We start from the raw sequence: 17,780 nt of genomic DNA, 5'->3' as shown, positions 1-17,780 counted from the left end.
GATTTACAAACGTAAATGAATGAGTGATTGTTCTTGACAGAATGGCACTCATCTCAGGCATAATGATGCTTTCAGAAGCAGGTGGTACTTGGAGCATTAGTGGGCCTAGGAAGCATGGCACAGGAATGGCACACATTCAGCAGGATTTAGAATTATTTGATGTCAGAAATGTTTAAGACAGCAGCTACTTTTTAGCATACTGTCCTCTTCTGTTGTCAGGGAACATTTAATTTTGCATTCCCGAGAGCCACAGAAAATAAAACCACAGAAATACAGCCATTTGTTCTTGTATTTGTATATAGGAAAGAACACAACATCAGGGGGTTTTTTGCCTGCTTGACTGAAAGAAAAACTATTTCTTCAGAAAATGACTCATTCAATATGTCCCCAGAGCTCTCACTTTGCTGCAGCTGATTCCTTTGTTTTCTGAACAGGAAGTGAAGAGGGTAAGACGTTGGGAAATCAGTTTATGTTTGCATTCATTTTGAAAGATTTGGTTTAGCAGAGCAGTCCTGGAGTTTGATGTTGTCATTAACTTTCCAAGCTTCATAGAGGAGTCAAAGTATGTTGGGGATGGACACAACTACAGGTCTTGAAGGCAGACTTCTTTTTTAGGTTGTAAGAAATGTCCAGAGCTTTGATAGAGGATGTCATGCTAGTGCATATTTTATAAAATATCTATAAGGTATGTGTTTATACACAAATTACTAAATCTTGACCAAGTTGATTTCTTGTTATTTTCAGTTCAATTAGGAGTTGCTGCACACAAAGGAAATAATTAAATATTTTAATCAGCCTCCTGCAGGAATAAAATAAAAAAATTTCATATGAAATTACAACATTCCAATGATTATTCAGCAGATATGTCATCACAAAATGTGTTTATGTGAAAAACAATCACCAAAATTTTCAAAATGTATTTCCTCCAGAGAGCCAGCATGTAGTAAATGAATGCTGTGTAATTTGGCCAACAAAACAATACAGGATGCAAGCGGCATCCTACAAACTGAGGGTGTTAAGTATCCGTGTATTACAAGCAAAAAGGTGATGCCAGTCTCTCAGGGACAAGGCACAACACTCAACAACTTTGGCTTTGCTGAAAGCATGGCATTACCAGTACACCAGCCCTAATCAAATGGGGGGACAGTGGAACTGCACGGGAGAACAGGTCAAAGGATCGCCCTGCAGGGGTGGGTAATAAAAGTTGCACTTATTAACTGACTTGCCTTACTTGTATGTGCAAAGTTCTGTTTTGCTCCCTAGGGATCTCACTGCCTTTGTCTGAATTCCAGGACTGGCAGCTGGCCATCATATTGGTACCTGTGCAAAGCTGAGGACAGATGTTGGAGGAAGCAACCTCTCCTGGTTACTTCCACAAGAGAAAATGCACTTGGGACTGCATAAGCAGATGGGAAGAAACAAGATACCCCAGGTCACCATGACCAGATATGATGTGCTTGGGACTGTACGTATTTGGACGAGGGAGATGAATTACCCTGGGTTACCACAGCAAAGTCTTGTCAAGCCCTACACCACACTTGTGGTTAGTTCTTTTCTTCCTTCAAAAGCCTATTAACTCTTCTGAGTAAAGGAGGTCAGTGATGCTCCATATAGGTGGCACAGCCAGAGAGAGAAAATCCTTTCATAACTCTCAGCACAGGGGGCAAGCTATATGTCACACTGTCAAGTATCTGGATTAGGAACTATATCAGGAGTTTTGCCTTCCTGAGGTGTGACACTAAGATGGTCACAGTGGATATTCTGCTATAAGAGCTGCTGCTGCCTTCACGTGGACAGGTTCTGTGTCTTAACAGAAGCAGGGCCATGTTCACTTCTAATCAGAGGAAAAACAAACCCTGCAGACCATGCTATAAGGCTGACAATTTTCAGAAGAAGTTAATAATGAGACTATCATGTTTGATCGAATTCAAAGTCTCATCTCTTTTAGTCACACTGCTTTTCTGCCTTTCTAATGGATCCCCGCTTTACAACAAGAAAAACTTTTGTGACATTTTGACACTGAAAAGAAGGCAATACTCTGTTTTGCCATATGAAGCAAATTACTTCTGATGTACCAAGGACATAGGCAGATACTGGTTCCTCTTGTGAGGAATATACTTTGCTATTGTCAATATCTTCTAAATTGAAAAAGTTGAAAGAAGATAGTATGCCCCACACTACAATAAGCAAGCCAAATCTCTAAGCTACATATTTTTGCAGAGCAGAACAACAATAAGAAGGAAAACAGATGAAATTTGAGGCATGAAGGATATATCAGTACTATGCAAAATAAAGCCTGTATATTCTATAGGGCCAGAATATGCTGATGAGATTATTAAATCATTCGGCATTACTTAAAAGAGTCCCCTTTAGAGTTATTACTGATCAGTCTTTTCTGTCCTGACAGACAGAAAAAATCTGCTATGCCCAGGAGACAAACAAGCTTTATACATTACATCTAGTTACCTGACAGTGTGATGCCCACAAAGCTTGCGTGAAAGTAAACATACAAGAAAATGGACACTCTCTGTACTAAGCCAGATCACTTTTTTTTTTTTTTTGCCTTGTTTAGGCTTTTATATAAAGATAATAATAGATTCTCTCCATTTGGTCTTTGCATCCTCTTTTTTCACTATCACTGATGTTTTTGAACCATGAATAATATCACAAATTATCCTTTAATATATCAGCAACTCTTAAAAGCATAAAGCAAAAAAAGAAAGGGAAAAATTACTATCTGAAGCAAAATATCTTGGAAAATAAATACCAAATGTACAAGAAATATTTTTTACAAGGAGAACATAGAGTATATTTTTAATTTGCTGTAATAGAATAATAACCAATTTTCGCAAATTGCCTGCAGTTTTAGAACATACACGAATGCTCCATAATCAGTGACCTCAACAATAGCACTCATCTGCCACCCAGTGTCCATTTGCCTTTTTCCCATCTTACAAGAACACACAATATGAAGCGTGAAGATGGCTATCTAACAAGATGAACTCTGCATTATTGTGTTCTGGTTAAATGTAACCAGCAAACTAGACTGCTATCAGAAACAAGAAAATTAGGGTGAAGAAACTAAAGCATCATGACTGATCCTAATAAATTATTCAATAAGTGTAATCAGAAAATAATTTTTTTTAAACTCAAGTGTGTACCCACAACATACAAGAAATGATGAAGTAGAAAGAAACACCAGTGGAGGAGGTCGTTAAATTTATGAGGGAGAGAAAGCCAGGGAGCATGACATGAAACTAACACATACTAATATCCTTTACAGTATCAAATTAATTAGCATATGCAAAAATATTTACTTGCCTACAGAAAAATATTTACTTGCCTATTATATGAAGACGCAAGACGAGTTAAACCAAACTTTATCACATTAAGTGGGAGATGAAAAATAAACTACAGCAGAGTGGCTGAATAATAGAATAGATTTACTGCTTACTGCTTAATGAACAGTAATCAAAAGCTACCCTTACAGAAGGGAATGGAGGAGGGACAGCAAAGGAATCAGAAGAGTGGACAAATGATAGCTAAGAAAGAAGATGGATGCTAAGCTACTTTCTACTTTGGTTCCTTGAGTATTTGTTCTAATATTATTATCATTATTATTAGAATAGAAACACACATAGAAGCAATATGAGGACAGACATGTTCTGATGGATTTACCATCCACCAGGACAATGGGACAGTCAGTGGCTTCTAATTGACCTTTGGTTAATTTTACAGGAATGGCTTGCTCCAGAAGAACAAAAACCTGAAACCCAGCTAAGACAAAGGAATTCAAGTGAATTAAAGCTAAGGGATGAAAATATTTGAACAAAACACATGCTTCTGTAGGTGACTGACTGTTGAAAGTTTACTAGCAATGTCAAAACAGAATGTAGACAGGCCATTGCTGTAATTTTTTTTCTCTCCCTATCCTCTTACAAGCAATAGATTTTGGCTTTTATAAGAGTGCCTAATCATTAAATGTGGCATGACTTGTCACAGACTTCAGAACGCAAAATTGCTGATAGAAAAATAAAAAGGACAGTGTCAGGTTAGCCTAGTGTGTCACGCTAGGTGTCAGGACACGGCCTGTCCTAAGAATGGAAAAATTATGTAATTGATTTGAGGGAAGTTTGCTTATAAAGGCTGACATTCAAATGTCTCAAATAAAAGCGACATAAAGGGGGAACAACGTGTTCCAGGTCATGTACTCTGGAAAAACAGTCAGAGAAACAGACTCACTACGTGAATACATGGATCTACTTTTTCAATTTTAATTATCACCTATTCAAATGTTTTAAAAATCATACTTACCTTCTGTATTTTGCTTTCTGCAGCAGATCTAAGGTGCTTTCAGACACGTTTGGGAAAACAGTAAGAAGTAAATAAATTTATTATAACACTAATTAAACCAACCAGCATTCACAAGAACACTTTAATACCTATTCAAAATAATTCTCGTATTTTTTGCCAAGGTGCCACTGAGAAAATAACTTAGCTAATATTATATATTACTGTGTACTTTAGGACGTGATTTACATTTTTTAAGTTATGCAATGTTTTGGAAAAAACAAAGCTGAAATTTCATGTTCATTCATATCAGCATCAACTTCAGAACAGCCTATCTTTTGTAGGGAAAAAATATCAGGTTTACAGTACCCTAAGTGCAATCCTTTGGACTTTAAACCAGCAGAACCACAAGTACAATTAGGAAATATGTGTTTGAAAAACACTTGAATTTTTGGCTAATCCTACAGGACACATTCCAAAATAAAAAATTAAAAGCTGTAACTCTAAACACCTTAAAGGACAGCAATTTTTCCACAGAGACTATGGACAAATGAGAAAATGTAAGGAAGTTTTCCTTTATGTTTCTGTGTATTATGTAAAGCTTGTCTGAATATCTTATAAAAGCAAAATCAGTTAAGATATCACCATGAAATGCCTTGTAAGAAACAAATTCAAATGCATTTGTCTGCCTTTAGCTCTTGTCTATTTTACTACAATAAATTACGTCTCATTCAAATACTCTTTGCACACCTTGGAGTGAAATTCTTCCATCTCGGAGAAACACACAGGTAGTGAGAGTAATTTGAAAAACAAACAAGTAGACTTTCAATCAAATAGATAGGAAATACTGTTCCTCTAAACTTACTGCATTCCTGTTTTGCAATGGCTTCAGCATGGGCTTGCTCATCAGTAGACTGTCTTACACCATTTTTTAAAAAACAATCTTTAAACACAACATACATTAACATACAGTAAAGTATGTTAAGGAAAGTAAGGAAAAACACCAAACATTCCTCTTATCATGAGTTCCAGGTGTTTGGGTGACATGTAAAAGGGCACCAAAACCACTTGTCTATCATTTATTTAGATCTTCATTTACATCATATGTCTTCTATACAGACAGAAATCTTAACAGATGACAGTCATGTTATAATTAGGGTATCATATTGATCCCAGATCAATTATATCTGAATTAAAATAACTTCAGGTACCCTCATACAGACTGTTGCTATCACTGAGATTAGGAAAGAATTGTCCATGTGGGAGATGCCCTCTCATTATCACTTATGTCAAAGTTTCAGACCATAAAATCTTAAAGAATGTGAAATTCTGTTTGAGGAATGGGCCTAATAATGCATCTTATTATGTTGAGATACATGTGAAACAAGAATAACTTATCATTTGTAAAGAAAAATAAGATTGCACCTGAATTACATCTTACAAGACTTTAGACATCAGTTTCTAGCCCAAAGCATGCAACAAACCTAAGTCACCTTTTCAAAGCACACCTTATGAGATAAGAGAGGAGAAACGGAAGGCATTTGTTTTGCCTTTTAGTGTTGATCCAAGATGCACAAACTGAGAAATATGTTGGTTTCTTAGCCAGAAGCACACCAGGAAAAGCACACCTTATGAAACAAAAGGCTACTTTCATATGAAACTCCTTGGTCCAGTTTTAGGCATGTGCATCAGTCCAAGTCTGCTGGACCTTATCTCAGAAGAGACTCAGTGGACCTTGGCTTTACTACTGATAACCTCAAAAGGGTGGCAGGTTAAGAGCTATCACTGGGAGTTCTCTCATTTTGTATTTTTGGCTTCTTTCATCCCATGTAACAGGGACTGAATTTCATAGGCCTTACCATTACAGAGAAACATTTGATTACAAGAAAATAATTTAGTGAAAAATGTAATTTTTTTTCTTCCATCTGATGAGAACTGTTGTGAGCAACGTGCTAATATTATCCCTCTGGCCACAGCAATAATCACTTTGTTAAATAAACAACACACCGTAACAGGTCCCCTACCTTCCCATTTAATATGAAGATTTCCTGGCATATTTTTCTAGCAGACTTTACACCTGCGGCCCCCCAAAGAATCAGTCAGTGCCTCCTGTTTGGAGGAAGAGCTAAAAAGCAATCCATGGGGAAAAACTAGGGGTACAACGAGAGCACATTTTTATCTTTACAGGGGGTTATCGCAACGGTACGGCCTAATTTTTTGTTAACTTCCATTCCCAGCTGAGACCCAAGCTATTAAAACACCCTAGACAGCAGTCCAGGAGCTCTTAGGACTGAAGGATCGCCTGGACATGTACACACACACGCACGCGGTAGATGGCCAGCCTGCAGGAAGGTGACCGGCATTCCAGAGGCAAGGAAGAGGCAAGGACTGGGACAGGGCCAAGTGCAAGGGCAGGGGCCTGGATAGGAACGGACACAGGGGCACGGGCAGAGACACGGGTAGGGTCGCACGCAGAAACAAGGGCAGGCGGACGGACACGGACACGGACACGGACACGGACACGGACACGGGCACGGGCACGGACACGGACACGGGCACGGACACGGACACGGACACGGACACGGGCACGGACACGGGCACGGACACGGACACAGACACGGACAGGGGCATGGGCAGGGGAGGAGCCAGGGCAGAGGCAGGGGAGGAGCGGGGACAGAGGCGGAACCGCGGTACTGCCTGTCCCTGCCCGCCCCCTGCCTTCAATACCGCCCCGGAGGCGCGCCCGGCACTCGCTCCTCCCGACGCGCCGAGGGCGGGCGCTCCGGGCCGCGCTCCGATCGGCGGAAGTGTCGCTGCCCCAGTTCCGGCGAACGGGTCGCGCCGCCGGGACGGCACCGGGCATGGCTCTGTGGCTGCCGCGCTCCCGGGACGGCGGCGCCCCGGAGGAGGAGGACGAGGAGCGGGCGCAGGCTGCCGCCTTCCGCCAGCGCTTGCCGGAGGTGCAGGTACGCCCGGGCCCCGGCCCCGCTGCCCCGGCCCCTCGCACCGCGTCTGGCGCCCGGGGCGCGATGCGGGTCGGTGCCCGGCGGCGCGGCCCACGGAGCGGCGGCGGGAGCGGGGTCAGCGTGTCGGGACGGGGCTGTGGGGCCGGCGGGGACAGGTGGGGTCTGGCGCCGCCCGCGCTGGGTAACAGCTCCGCCGCGGGCAGGCGATGCGGAAGGAGCTGGGCTGGAGTTATCCCAGCGTCCCTGTGCCCAAGGAGCTGAGAGGTAGGCGGTGTGTTTCTCTGTTGGACAGGGCGAGGCGGCGATTTATAAACGCGTTCCAAGGAATTCTGTGTGTTCTCGCAAGCGGCTGCCATTACGTTACTTTTCCAACGGTGGAATTTTTTTCTTGTTACTGCAGAAATAAAAATGCTGTAATTCCCAAACAAAGTTGGGACAGTAAGTTTGATTTACTTGCGTTAAAGTTTCCTTCAGATAATCTTTCACAAATTGTCCTTCGTGTGCCCCTGCCAGAGGTTATCAGCACTGCAGCTTTCGTAACGTGGCAGTGGAAGGCTGAGGAACTAATGCATATGGATGCATTTTTTCTTCGCTCTTGGTGGGAGAGGCATGGCATATGCTGTAGAGGGTAGTTTCTTGAATTACTGAGTGTGGATTCTGAGTGCATACCTGGAAGTAATATAAACAAGGTTGCTTAAGATGTCCCTTCTCTCACCCAGCTATGAGTGGTGACATCCTCAACAGATTTGACCAAAAGGAGCACGTGTTTGTGCTGGGCCTTGGCCACTTTATAACTTAAATACCACTTCTAGTGTCAATTCAACAGAAGATGTTGGCCATCTGTTTAGGTATTAAAACTGAAATTCAGGCAGCAGCAGTTACTTTACTGTTGTGATCTGATATCTCAGACCCAGTACTTTCTTATCAAAACTATATAATCAGAGTGTTCTCACACTTGGCTGCTGCTAATGTTCCAGCCCTAAGATAGCCAGAGGGATTTTGACTGTGTCAAAAGTATTTTTACAGTTTGGAGACTATTACTGATAGCAGCGCATGATCCATGATTTTACAAATACACTTAATAAAGTTGAGGTGGCTTGGAAATCTCTTTCTAGAAGACATAGCTGTACATTGCCATGCTTCATCATGTCTGCTGTTATAATACTGCGTATCTAAGGCGCCTTCCAGGTGCATTATTATTACGTTTGAGATTTAGACCAGTCTGCTTCTATAGAAACTGCAAACCAACAATTTTCTCTCCATAAATAGCATGTCTGATTTTCCTTACAGACATACAGCCAAGGGATTGAATTAGCCTGCCAAAAAGAAAGAGAGTTTATGAAGCACTCTGTAGAATGCACGTGGAACCTCGCAGAAGCCCAGCAAAAATTTGGTAGTTTAGCACTGCATAATTCAGAATCCTGCGATCAGGAATCTGCTCAAGCTAGGACAGAAGCTGCCGAGTTGAGATGGAGAGAGGAAGAGTGGAGAAGAAAAGAAGAAGCACTAAAACAAAGGGAAAGACAGAATCTATGGAACACGGATCCTGTTAGTAAAGAAGTTTTTAATAAGGTATGACCTACATCACTGTGCATGGAAACAAGTGCAAGTCTCTTTTGTTCATTCCAGTTGTTACCAGTTGTTACTAGTCTGAGTGTCGTCTGTGTCTTGTACAGCACAAAAACACATTATGTCCCTCAACTTGTGCCTGGGATGATCATGGAATATGGATATGTGCTAAGGCACATATGGGACAGGGAGGTGGTTTGGGACAGCCAGCACAGCTGCACCAAAAGCAGGTCCTGCTGAACCAATTCAGTGGCCTCATCAGTGTTCTATGACAAGGTGATGACATCAGTGGATAGGAGAGACATTACAGATATCATTTATCTGGACTTCTGTAAAGTCTTTGATGTGGTCTCCTACAACATTCTTCTCTCTTAAACTGGAGAGAGATGGATTTGATGAGTGGGCCGTTAGGTGGATAAGAAAGTGGTTGGTTGGTTGGTGGCATGCAAAGGATAGTGGTCAATGGCCCAAAGTCCCAATAAACATCAGGGGCCAGTGCTGTCTTTCAGAGGTCTGTATTGGGACCAGTAGTATTAAATACCTTCATTAAAATTAAACAGAGGGATTGAGAGCACTCTCAGTAACTTTGCAGGTGACACCAAGCTGAGTGGTGCAGTGGTGCAAACCTGAAGGAAGCCTTCCAGAGGGACCGGGACAAGATGGAGAATTGGGTCCATGGTACTCCATGTGTTTTAATAAGATCAAGTGTAAGGTGCTGCACCTGGGTCAGGGCAATCTCCTGGTACCAGCACAGGCTGAGGATGAACAGATCAGAGCAGCCCTGCCCCAAAAGGACTTGAGGGTGCTGGTGGGTGAGAGGCTGGACATGACCCAGACTTGGGCACTCACAGCCCAGAAAGCAAACGTGTCCTGGGCTGCATCCAGAGCAGTGAGGGCAGCAGGGAAGGGAGGAGATTCTGCCCCTCTGCTCTACTGAGGCCGACCCTCAAAGTAATGCACTCAGTTCTGGGGTTCCTTGTACAAGGAGGACTCCTGTTGGAGCAGCTGCAGAGGAGTGCCTCAGAGATGATGAGAGGGCTGGAGCACCTTTCCTATGAGAGGCTGGGAGAGCTGGGTTTATTCAGCTTGAAGAAGAGAAGGCTCCAAGGAGCCCTTATTTGCCTTCCTATGACCTTTCAGTACTTAAAGGGGCCTTATAAGAAAGATAGAGAGAAACATTTTTTATCACAACCTGTAGTGACAAGACAAGAGGGAATGGCTTTAAACTGAAAGATGGTAGGTTTAGATTTGATATAAGGAAGACTTTTTTTTATTATTAGGGTGTCAAGACACTGGAACAGATTGCTCAGGGAAGTTGTAGATGCCTCATCCTTAAAAACAACAGAGGTCAGATTGGACTAGTTTTGGAGCAGCCTAATCCAGTGGAAGATGTTCTTGCCTGGGCAGGGAGGGTTGAAACTCTATGGTCTTTAAATGCTCCATCCAGCTCAGAATATGAAACTGTTAGTTTGCCTCTAACACTGTCTACTGTGATATAAATTATTTATATGAACTTTTTAAAATAGTAGAATCTCGTATTTGATTTCACAATTTTATTTCAACAGCTATCGTTGCCTTTTTCTGAGCCCTAAAGTCACAAGCCAGACAGTCAGGTGATAAATGTGGTTTACTTTTTATGAAAGTGCACTTTCAGGTGCACAACACACCAAAATACGTGCTGAAAAATGCCCCGAAGGTGCACGTGACATAGAGCAACTACAGTTTTATAAATTTAGAAAATCAGCATAATTTACAAGAATGCCCAATTAGAAACACATGTTGAGGTAATTGCCCCTCTAGGTTCAGTTCTTTTCTGAAGCCTCCCTTAGTCTCTAGTTCTTTACAGAAGAGTGTTGTCCTTGATTCTCTGAAGAGCCAAGATTAGGACTGAGCTTTTAGGAATGTGTTTTGTCTTTCTTCCTAGCTGAGTAGGTAAAATTCTAGCTATGAATCTATATAGTTATACAATAATAGGTTACAGAGCTACAAACATACATTAAGAATATATAAAAGCAAAAATCAGTTTGGCATCACTATCACATCTCCTAATTTCATTGATTTATCTGATCCAGGCTACAATGTACATGTTTCTCATGGCTAACAGATCAGTAAGTTCCTATCTGAAAACAGAAATTTTTCAGAGACTATAAGGAGTCTTTGAAGTTCTATTACTAGGTAATGCACTTGCTAAAGAAAAAACCTCCTTAAATACGATACAACTCTAAAATTGGAACATAGCCATTTAAATAGAAATATATTAAAATATAATAACTCCTTTATATCACTAAACAGTATGTATGGAGTTTATGTGATAGTACAATCTTTCTCTTCCTCAGAGTTTTATTAATCAAAAAAGAAAAGAAATTGAAGATGAAGCTGTGTCTGAACCACTTATGCAAAAACATGAACAAAAGATTAGACACTTTGGTGAGTCTGTTTTGCCTACATCTTGTGGTTCCTACAGAATTTGTATTGGTTTGCTCCTTCTTGTATAGAATGAATGCTAATAAATGGAAGACCTAACTGGCAGACTGTTCAGTTTTATTTAATCAGGACTAAAGGGGTATTCCACAACAGTGGGAAAAGGCAGGGACATTCCTGGAAATATAAGTCATGTATATAAAAGTGCATGGGACATCGTCCATGGCTCTCTTCTTTTTTAAAGGAAAGGAAATTAAATGTTTTTCTGTCACCTGTTACTCTATGAGGGTTATGACTGATTAAATGGACATGTTTGCTGACACCTACACTGAGAGTGTGTGCTCAGAATCGTGTGTTTAAAATTGTATTTAATTATCCACTAGGTGTCGCTTTAGCCCTATTGTAACTGTTAAACCCAACTGAGCACAAAGCTGATCTTGTAATCTGGAATTTTTATGGTTCTCTGAAGTGCTTGCCATTCAGGCTGGTTTCACGCTATAGTATAGTATAACCATATTTGTAATTCTGGAACAATCAAGAATAATCAAGTAGATTGGCAAAATTCAGTTCTTAAAAACTTGTTTTTATGAAATTTTCTGGCTTCTAAGGGGCTTAAAGCTGTTTTAGAGAAACGGGTCTGAGCCCTGTTAGCTTTAGCAAGCCTTTCAAGTATCAAGGTAAGGCACAAGGCTGTCAGAGTATGTAAACAGCAGTAATAGGCACAGGTTTTCTCAAGTACCTTAACTGTTCAGTGTAATGATGTTTAAATTAGAAAACATCTCCCCTGCTGTGAATTTCAGAAGGTAGAAAAAGAAGAGCCTATCTTTAGGCTTCCTAGCTGAGAACTGGGCAAAATTACTGTTTGTCTAAATTCAAATTAGACTGTTACAGTAGCAACCTTATTGCAGAAGGTAATTTTTTAATACTTCCTTAGCTCAAAGCCATGTTATTATTTTGATTTGTGATACATAATGCCATTGTAGAAAGCCACAGTACATTAATGCTTTCTGAAGTCACTTACTCCATGCTAGCTGCTGCTAAGGGGCAGTGTGGACTTTGCTATATTGGATGGATCTTGCTTCTGGATCTTGCTCTGGCTTCAAAGCAACAAAAGCTTACATAGAATAACTTGAAAACAGTCAAAAGAAATACAAGCTGTTGCTTTCTGTTTCAGCATCTGTTTGCTAGAATTAAGATTAGCTTATGTCGTTGCCATTGAATTATCTTTAGCCCAGTTATAATTACATGCTGATAGACGGGTGAAGCTGTACATCTGGTACCTGTTGCCAGTAATGACTGTCAGAGATACTTGAAGGACAATTTTAAGAAGTTCTCTGAGTATTGAATTCTGATTTTTAAATTCAGCTTGTTACCTGACGGTAGTGCCATGATACCACAATTCAAAGTTCTGATTTACTTTCTAGTACTGATGTGGCTTTGTTTTTTGAGATCAAGCTGTTTGTATAATTAATTTGAATTTTTCTAAAAATCTAGCAAACTGTGTGTTAAAAGCGCTTTGATTTTTGACAGATTACAGGTTCTTTGCATTTTTATTTGCAAACATTTAGAGGATTTGTGTTTGTTAGAATCACTTAATGTAAATCTCTGTCCATAAACTTTTTAAAGCTATTTGGTGTTGTAACTAATAGATACCTACACCACCTTGTTAGCGTATGAGAACTGATTAAAAATAAATTATCAGCATTACTAGACATTCATGACTGTTATAATCTACTTTTAGTATCTTCAAAGTCTATTCATGCCTTCTGGTAACGCTCTTTTGGCATTGGTTAGATGTATAAATTAACCCCCCCAATTTAGCTGCATGCTCTCATTCTGAGGTTGGTAAATTGCTAAGCTGTTATGTACACAAGTAACTTCCTTGCTGCATTAAATCATTTATCCGTTCAGAATATTTTAACTGTGTTTCTCTTATTAGGCATGCTGAGCAGATGGGATGATAGTCAAAGGTTTTTGTCTGATCACCCGTACCTTGTATGTGAAGAAACATCTAGGTATCTCATGTTGTGGTGTTTTCATCTAGAAGCTGAACAGGTATGAAGATGTTTAAATCGTTGGAAGCACACCTTTTCCCATTTGCACAGTAAAAAGGTGACCAACTTCATTAGCTGTTTAACTGTTCTTTCGGCTCTCTTTACTTTGTTGATAGTACATTGTCACCTCTATGTCTAGTTATAGCTAATTATGAGTCCCCTTGCTTCTGTAAGCATCAGTTCACATCTGCTTAGGAACTGGAGCAAAAGGAAATTTTGCTGAGTTTTAGAAATATAATTACAGGAAGCTTTTTTAAACCACGACTTCAACTTTTTTTTTCCTTTTTTTTTTTTTTTTTTTTTTTTCAGAAAAGAGCTCTGATGGAGCAAGTAGCACACCAAGCAGTTGTAATGCAGTTTATTATAGAAATTGCCAGAAGCTGCAATGTGGATCCAAGAGGATGTTTTCGTCTCTTTTTCCAAAAAGCCAAAGTAAGCCAAAATAAGTTCTCACATTATTACTTGAGAAATAATGTGAGAAATTCTTGATATCATACAGGAGAGCAGTGTTTTAGAGAGGGTTTCTTCCTAACCATTGAAGGCTGAATAATTTCCTGGCTGATTTTAGGCTGTGGGAACTGTTTTGCTAGCAGTTGTCTTCTGGACAGAATACTTCGTTATAATTCCAGAAATGAGAATTCTGAAAATGAGTAGTGGACTTTGTTTGTTGCAGGTGGAAAGCAAGATGCAGTAAACTGCAGGTGTGTTACAGACAAGTAATAACTAAGTAACAACAGCAAACATGGACTGGTGTTAAACTGATCTGACTTAGTTGACTAATTACACATTTTCAAAGTGTAGTTACGTATTGTCACAACTTTTCCATTTCATCTGTCCTTTACAGTGGGCAGATAAATAAATAGTGTCCCTTTCTAATGACGGAAGTAGGGCAGTCCAGAGCCATGCAGGAAGAAGGTGGGAAAACTGGAACTGTGATTTGCTGTAGACTATGTTCAGTTGCTCAAGACTCTAATGGATCTTAACAGGGCCTAAATGAGTGTAGTTAAAATCTGAGTTAGTTTGTGCTTTACTTTTGACCAAAGGGCTTCAATAAGCACCTGTTTTAAGGGTACCTCTGAGTTGGAATAAATGAAATTTATTGATGAAAATGAAATGAAATGAAAATTAGATTTAGTTTTACATGTTCTCAGATAAATCAGTTACTTTACTTAGGCATGTAAATGCTACAGATTGTCTTAAAAAGAAATCTACCTGAAATGTAATTTTAAATTGACTGACATTATTTCTGTATCATTCACCGTTGTTTTTCCCCAAAAAGTGTAACATGTCATTACTGCATGGATTTTTTTTCAGCACCATGTATGCTTACGATTCAAAACTAAATCTGTCTGAAGAACAAATATTTCATTTTTCTTTTTGCAGACAGGAGAAGGCTATTTTGAGGCCTTTAAAAATGAGCTTGAGGCATTCAAGACGAGAGTGAGAGTCTGGTCACAATCACATGGCTTTCAAACTATGTTACTCCATGATCTCAGTGTCAGTCCTGGTTGTGTGGGAGAGTGGACATCTTTTTTACAGGTAGGTTTATTATTTCTAAAATTTAATTTAACTAAAGCAGAATTGGGTCCTGCCTAGAGAAGCTTTATCTTTCTGAGATATAAAGAGGATTATTTCTTGAATTGGTAGTGCTTGATATATCATGAAGTGATATTAATACACAAGGCATATATGGGCTTTCTTTTTACTTGCTGGAATTCACACAGCATCAGCATAACATCAAAAGTATACGTTTGTTCAGTGCCTTTACATTTTCATGCCTAAAATAAACGCTGCATAAAACTGATCAGATTCTAGAACTGTATTCCCAGTCATCACCACGAGCAGTGTAAAGTCATGGGATCAGTCAAGTAAGTCACAACCATAGAATGGTTTGAGTTGGAGCAAACCTTAAAGATCATCTAGTTCCAAGCTCCCTGCCATGGCAGGGACACCCTTCATAGACCAGACTGCCTCATCCAGCTTGGCCTTGAACACTTCCAGGGACCCCACAACTTCTCTGGGCAAGAGAAGTCAAGCTACAGAAAGTCTCCCTTTGTGATAAAAGGCAACTGAGCATTCTTTGATGTTTTTTGCCGTTCCAGTTATGGTCACGTTCTGGAATGAAGGAACAACTGGAAAGATTGTCAAAAATTATGTATTAGGAAAGGAGTCACAATTGAAAGTACTTGTTTGAAATAAATTTATTAAAGTACCTCTCAGAGGTAGATCAAACAGCTGAATTTTATGTAAATGTGTAGTTAGGTGCTAGAAATATTAAGATCAAATACAAGCTATGTTACAAATTTTAAAAATTCAACATACTGGTTGTCACATACTGTGACATAATACTGGTTGATGATGTTTTCAGACTTTGTCCTTTCTATTGTAAATTTGTCTCATCATAAGGTAGATAATGCAGTCTTCCTTATTTCTCTCTCTCTTATTTCCCTCCATGTATACAATTATGGAGCATTAAGCTGTCGGTTTTTCATCTGTTGCAGAACACAGGAGATCTACAAGGTTCCATAAACACAGATGTCTGCAGTTTTAACTCTGTGATACAAAGAGATGAAGAAGAATCCAAAATGATGGACACATTATAGTACTTTTAAGACTGAGGCCAAGTACTCTCTTATTTCCCCTTTGGTTTTTTTTTCCCAAAGAAACAAACATGGCTATTTTCTTGACACTTATTTTTCTGGGTACTGCACTTTATTTTTCGTGTCAGATTTTTGTTGTTTTTGTTTGACTGGGGGAGGGACTTTGAAGGGTGGGTAATTAAGAAAAAACTTGTAATATTGTTTGAAATGTGCTGCTAGGTTTTTAGTTGTCTTTGAAGAGCAGGGTTCTTATACTGCCGAATGTGAAACTGGATGTGTTTTCTGCTACTAACCTTGCCTTTCATGACTTTAGAAATTAAACATCTGCACAAATACAATGTTTACAAGAAGCAGCAGATTCTTGATAGAATCTGCTATTGTCTTACTAGAGATGTGGATATGTTTTACTCTGAATATTGGAGATTGCAACTGTATTCATGCTACCTTGCTGACAGTATAAGCTCTCAAATTTGGTTATCACTAATAGCAATAAATCAGTATCTGGTATCAGTATTTCTGATCTGAATGGATTAGATTAAAACACTGGCTTTCTACCTCTGCTAAGGGGATTTAAATGTTATATTGTACTTTCATTAAACATAACTTGGTTTAATCCTAAGACATAAGCGACAATTGTCTACAAATGAGTGCTGGGCTGTATGATTTCTGGGAGTCGTGTTCTCTTTGTTCATCAGGCTAACTTCGGATAATTTTTTAAAACCAAGTCTTGTTATGGTGGAAGCAGTTGATGAAGAGAACTTGTGCAAAGGTTAGACTAAGACCTGAGTTTAAACAAAAAGCTTTGTTACAGGTCATATAGGGTGAGGTGTCACACAGTGTTTGAAAGCTACTTCATATGCTACTCAAAGTGAGTTTATGACATTGTCAACTCAATCATGAAGTGGAAAAACATGAAAAGCTTCTTGTTTAAGAAGCTAGAAATCCAAATATATTTTCTCAACAAGGCCTTCCATAGAACCTTGCACTCCAAAATTCTGCTATGCTTTTCTAGCTTGCTGCTATTACAGCAGGTCTAGCTATAAAAATGTATGCTGCCATTGGAAGACTAGCAAAGACAACTTCTGCCTCATATAAGGGTATCAGTACACACTCTTCATCCATTACTGAATTGTTCTGATTGTATGTAAGGTCTAGGAGACATACCAATTCCAAAAGTTCAGTTATCATAGCCTACCTGCAGTTTTCAATTCAGGCACAATAATCCTGGCTAGTGCCACAGGCTGGGGCAGAGTGGCTGCAAAGCTGCCCTCAGGAAAAGGACCTGGGGGTGCTGGTGACAGCAGCTGAACATGAGCCAGCAGTGCCCAGGTGGCCAAGAAGGCCAATGGCATCCTGGCCTGTTCCAGCAATAGTGTGGCCAGCAGGAGCAGGGCAGGGATTGTTCCCCTGTACTCAGCACTGGTGACCCACAGCTCAAATCCTGTGTTCAGTTCTGGGCCCCTCACAGCAAGGACACTGAGGTGCTGGAGCGTGTCCACAGAAGGACAATGAAGCTGGTGAATGCTCTGGAACAGAAGTTCTATGAGGAGCAGGTGAGAGAGTTTGGGGTTGTTCATGTTGGAGAAAAGGAGGCTCAGGGGCACATTATCACTCTCTACAACTCTCTGAAAGGAGGGTGGAGCCAGGTGGGTTTTGGCCTCTTCTCCCAGCTAAGAAGTGATAGGACAAGAGGAAATGGCCTCAAGCTGTGCCAGGGGGAGTTCAGGTTGGACATCAGGAGGACTTTCTTCATTGAAAGTGTTGTTAAGCATTGGAATGGACTGCCTATAGAGGTGTTGGAATCACCATCCCTAGAAGAGTTTGAGAGATGACTAGACATGGCACCTGATGCTGTAAGTTATTTGGCAGGGTGGTGACAG

General features: G+C 40.1%; 2 protein-coding genes across 2 annotated transcripts; one reads left to right on the top strand and one right to left on the bottom strand.

Annotated features, from left to right (window-relative positions):
* Positions 1–44: 44 nt before the first annotated feature.
* LOC148219847 (uncharacterized) lies at positions 45–7,143 on the bottom strand. The gene is made up of 2 exons (XM_088155888.1): positions 4,315–7,143; positions 45–799 (listed from the first exon to the last, which is right to left on the bottom strand). The coding sequence occupies exon 1, from the start codon at positions 6,919–6,921 to the stop codon at positions 6,553–6,555; it is 369 nt and encodes a 122-aa protein (XP_088012014.1). The 5' UTR covers positions 6,922–7,143; the 3' UTR covers positions 45–799; positions 4,315–6,552.
* CDC37L1 (cell division cycle 37 like 1, HSP90 cochaperone) lies at positions 7,044–16,521 on the top strand. The gene is made up of 7 exons (XM_014879514.2): positions 7,044–7,256; positions 8,547–8,828; positions 11,162–11,252; positions 13,186–13,301; positions 13,610–13,732; positions 14,684–14,839; positions 15,802–16,521. Exons 1-7 carry the CDS (start codon positions 7,152–7,154, stop codon positions 15,901–15,903), a joined length of 975 nt encoding a protein of 324 aa, XP_014735000.1. The 5' UTR covers positions 7,044–7,151; the 3' UTR covers positions 15,904–16,521.
* The last annotated feature ends 1,259 nt before the right edge of the window (positions 16,522–17,780 follow it).

This window comes from Sturnus vulgaris, chromosome Z (assembly GCF_052056855.1).
Source record: "Sturnus vulgaris isolate bStuVul1 chromosome Z, bStuVul1.hap1, whole genome shotgun sequence".
NCBI classification, from domain to species: Eukaryota; Metazoa; Chordata; class Aves; order Passeriformes; family Sturnidae; genus Sturnus; species Sturnus vulgaris.
This window is presented reverse-complemented; position numbering and strand designations above follow the sequence as displayed.

What these genes read in the sequence shown, in the direction of transcription:
- CDC37L1 (XM_014879514.2), top strand. Translation starts at nt 7,152, where the DNA reads ATGGCTCTGTGGCTGCCGCGCTCCCGGGACGGCGGCGCCCCGGAGGAG. An exon ending in GTAAAGAAGTTTTTAATAAG is followed by an intron (nt 8,829 to 11,161) that starts GTATGACCTACA and finishes TCTCTTCCTCAG; the next exon opens with AGTTTTATTAATCAAAAAAG. An exon ending in TTCATCTAGAAGCTGAACAG is followed by an intron (nt 13,302 to 13,609) that starts GTATGAAGATGT and finishes TTTTTTTTTCAG; the next exon opens with AAAAGAGCTCTGATGGAGCA.
- LOC148219847 (XM_088155888.1), bottom strand. Translation starts at nt 6,921, where the DNA reads ATGCCCCTGTCCGTGTCTGTGTCCGTGTCCGTGCCCGTGTCCGTGCCC.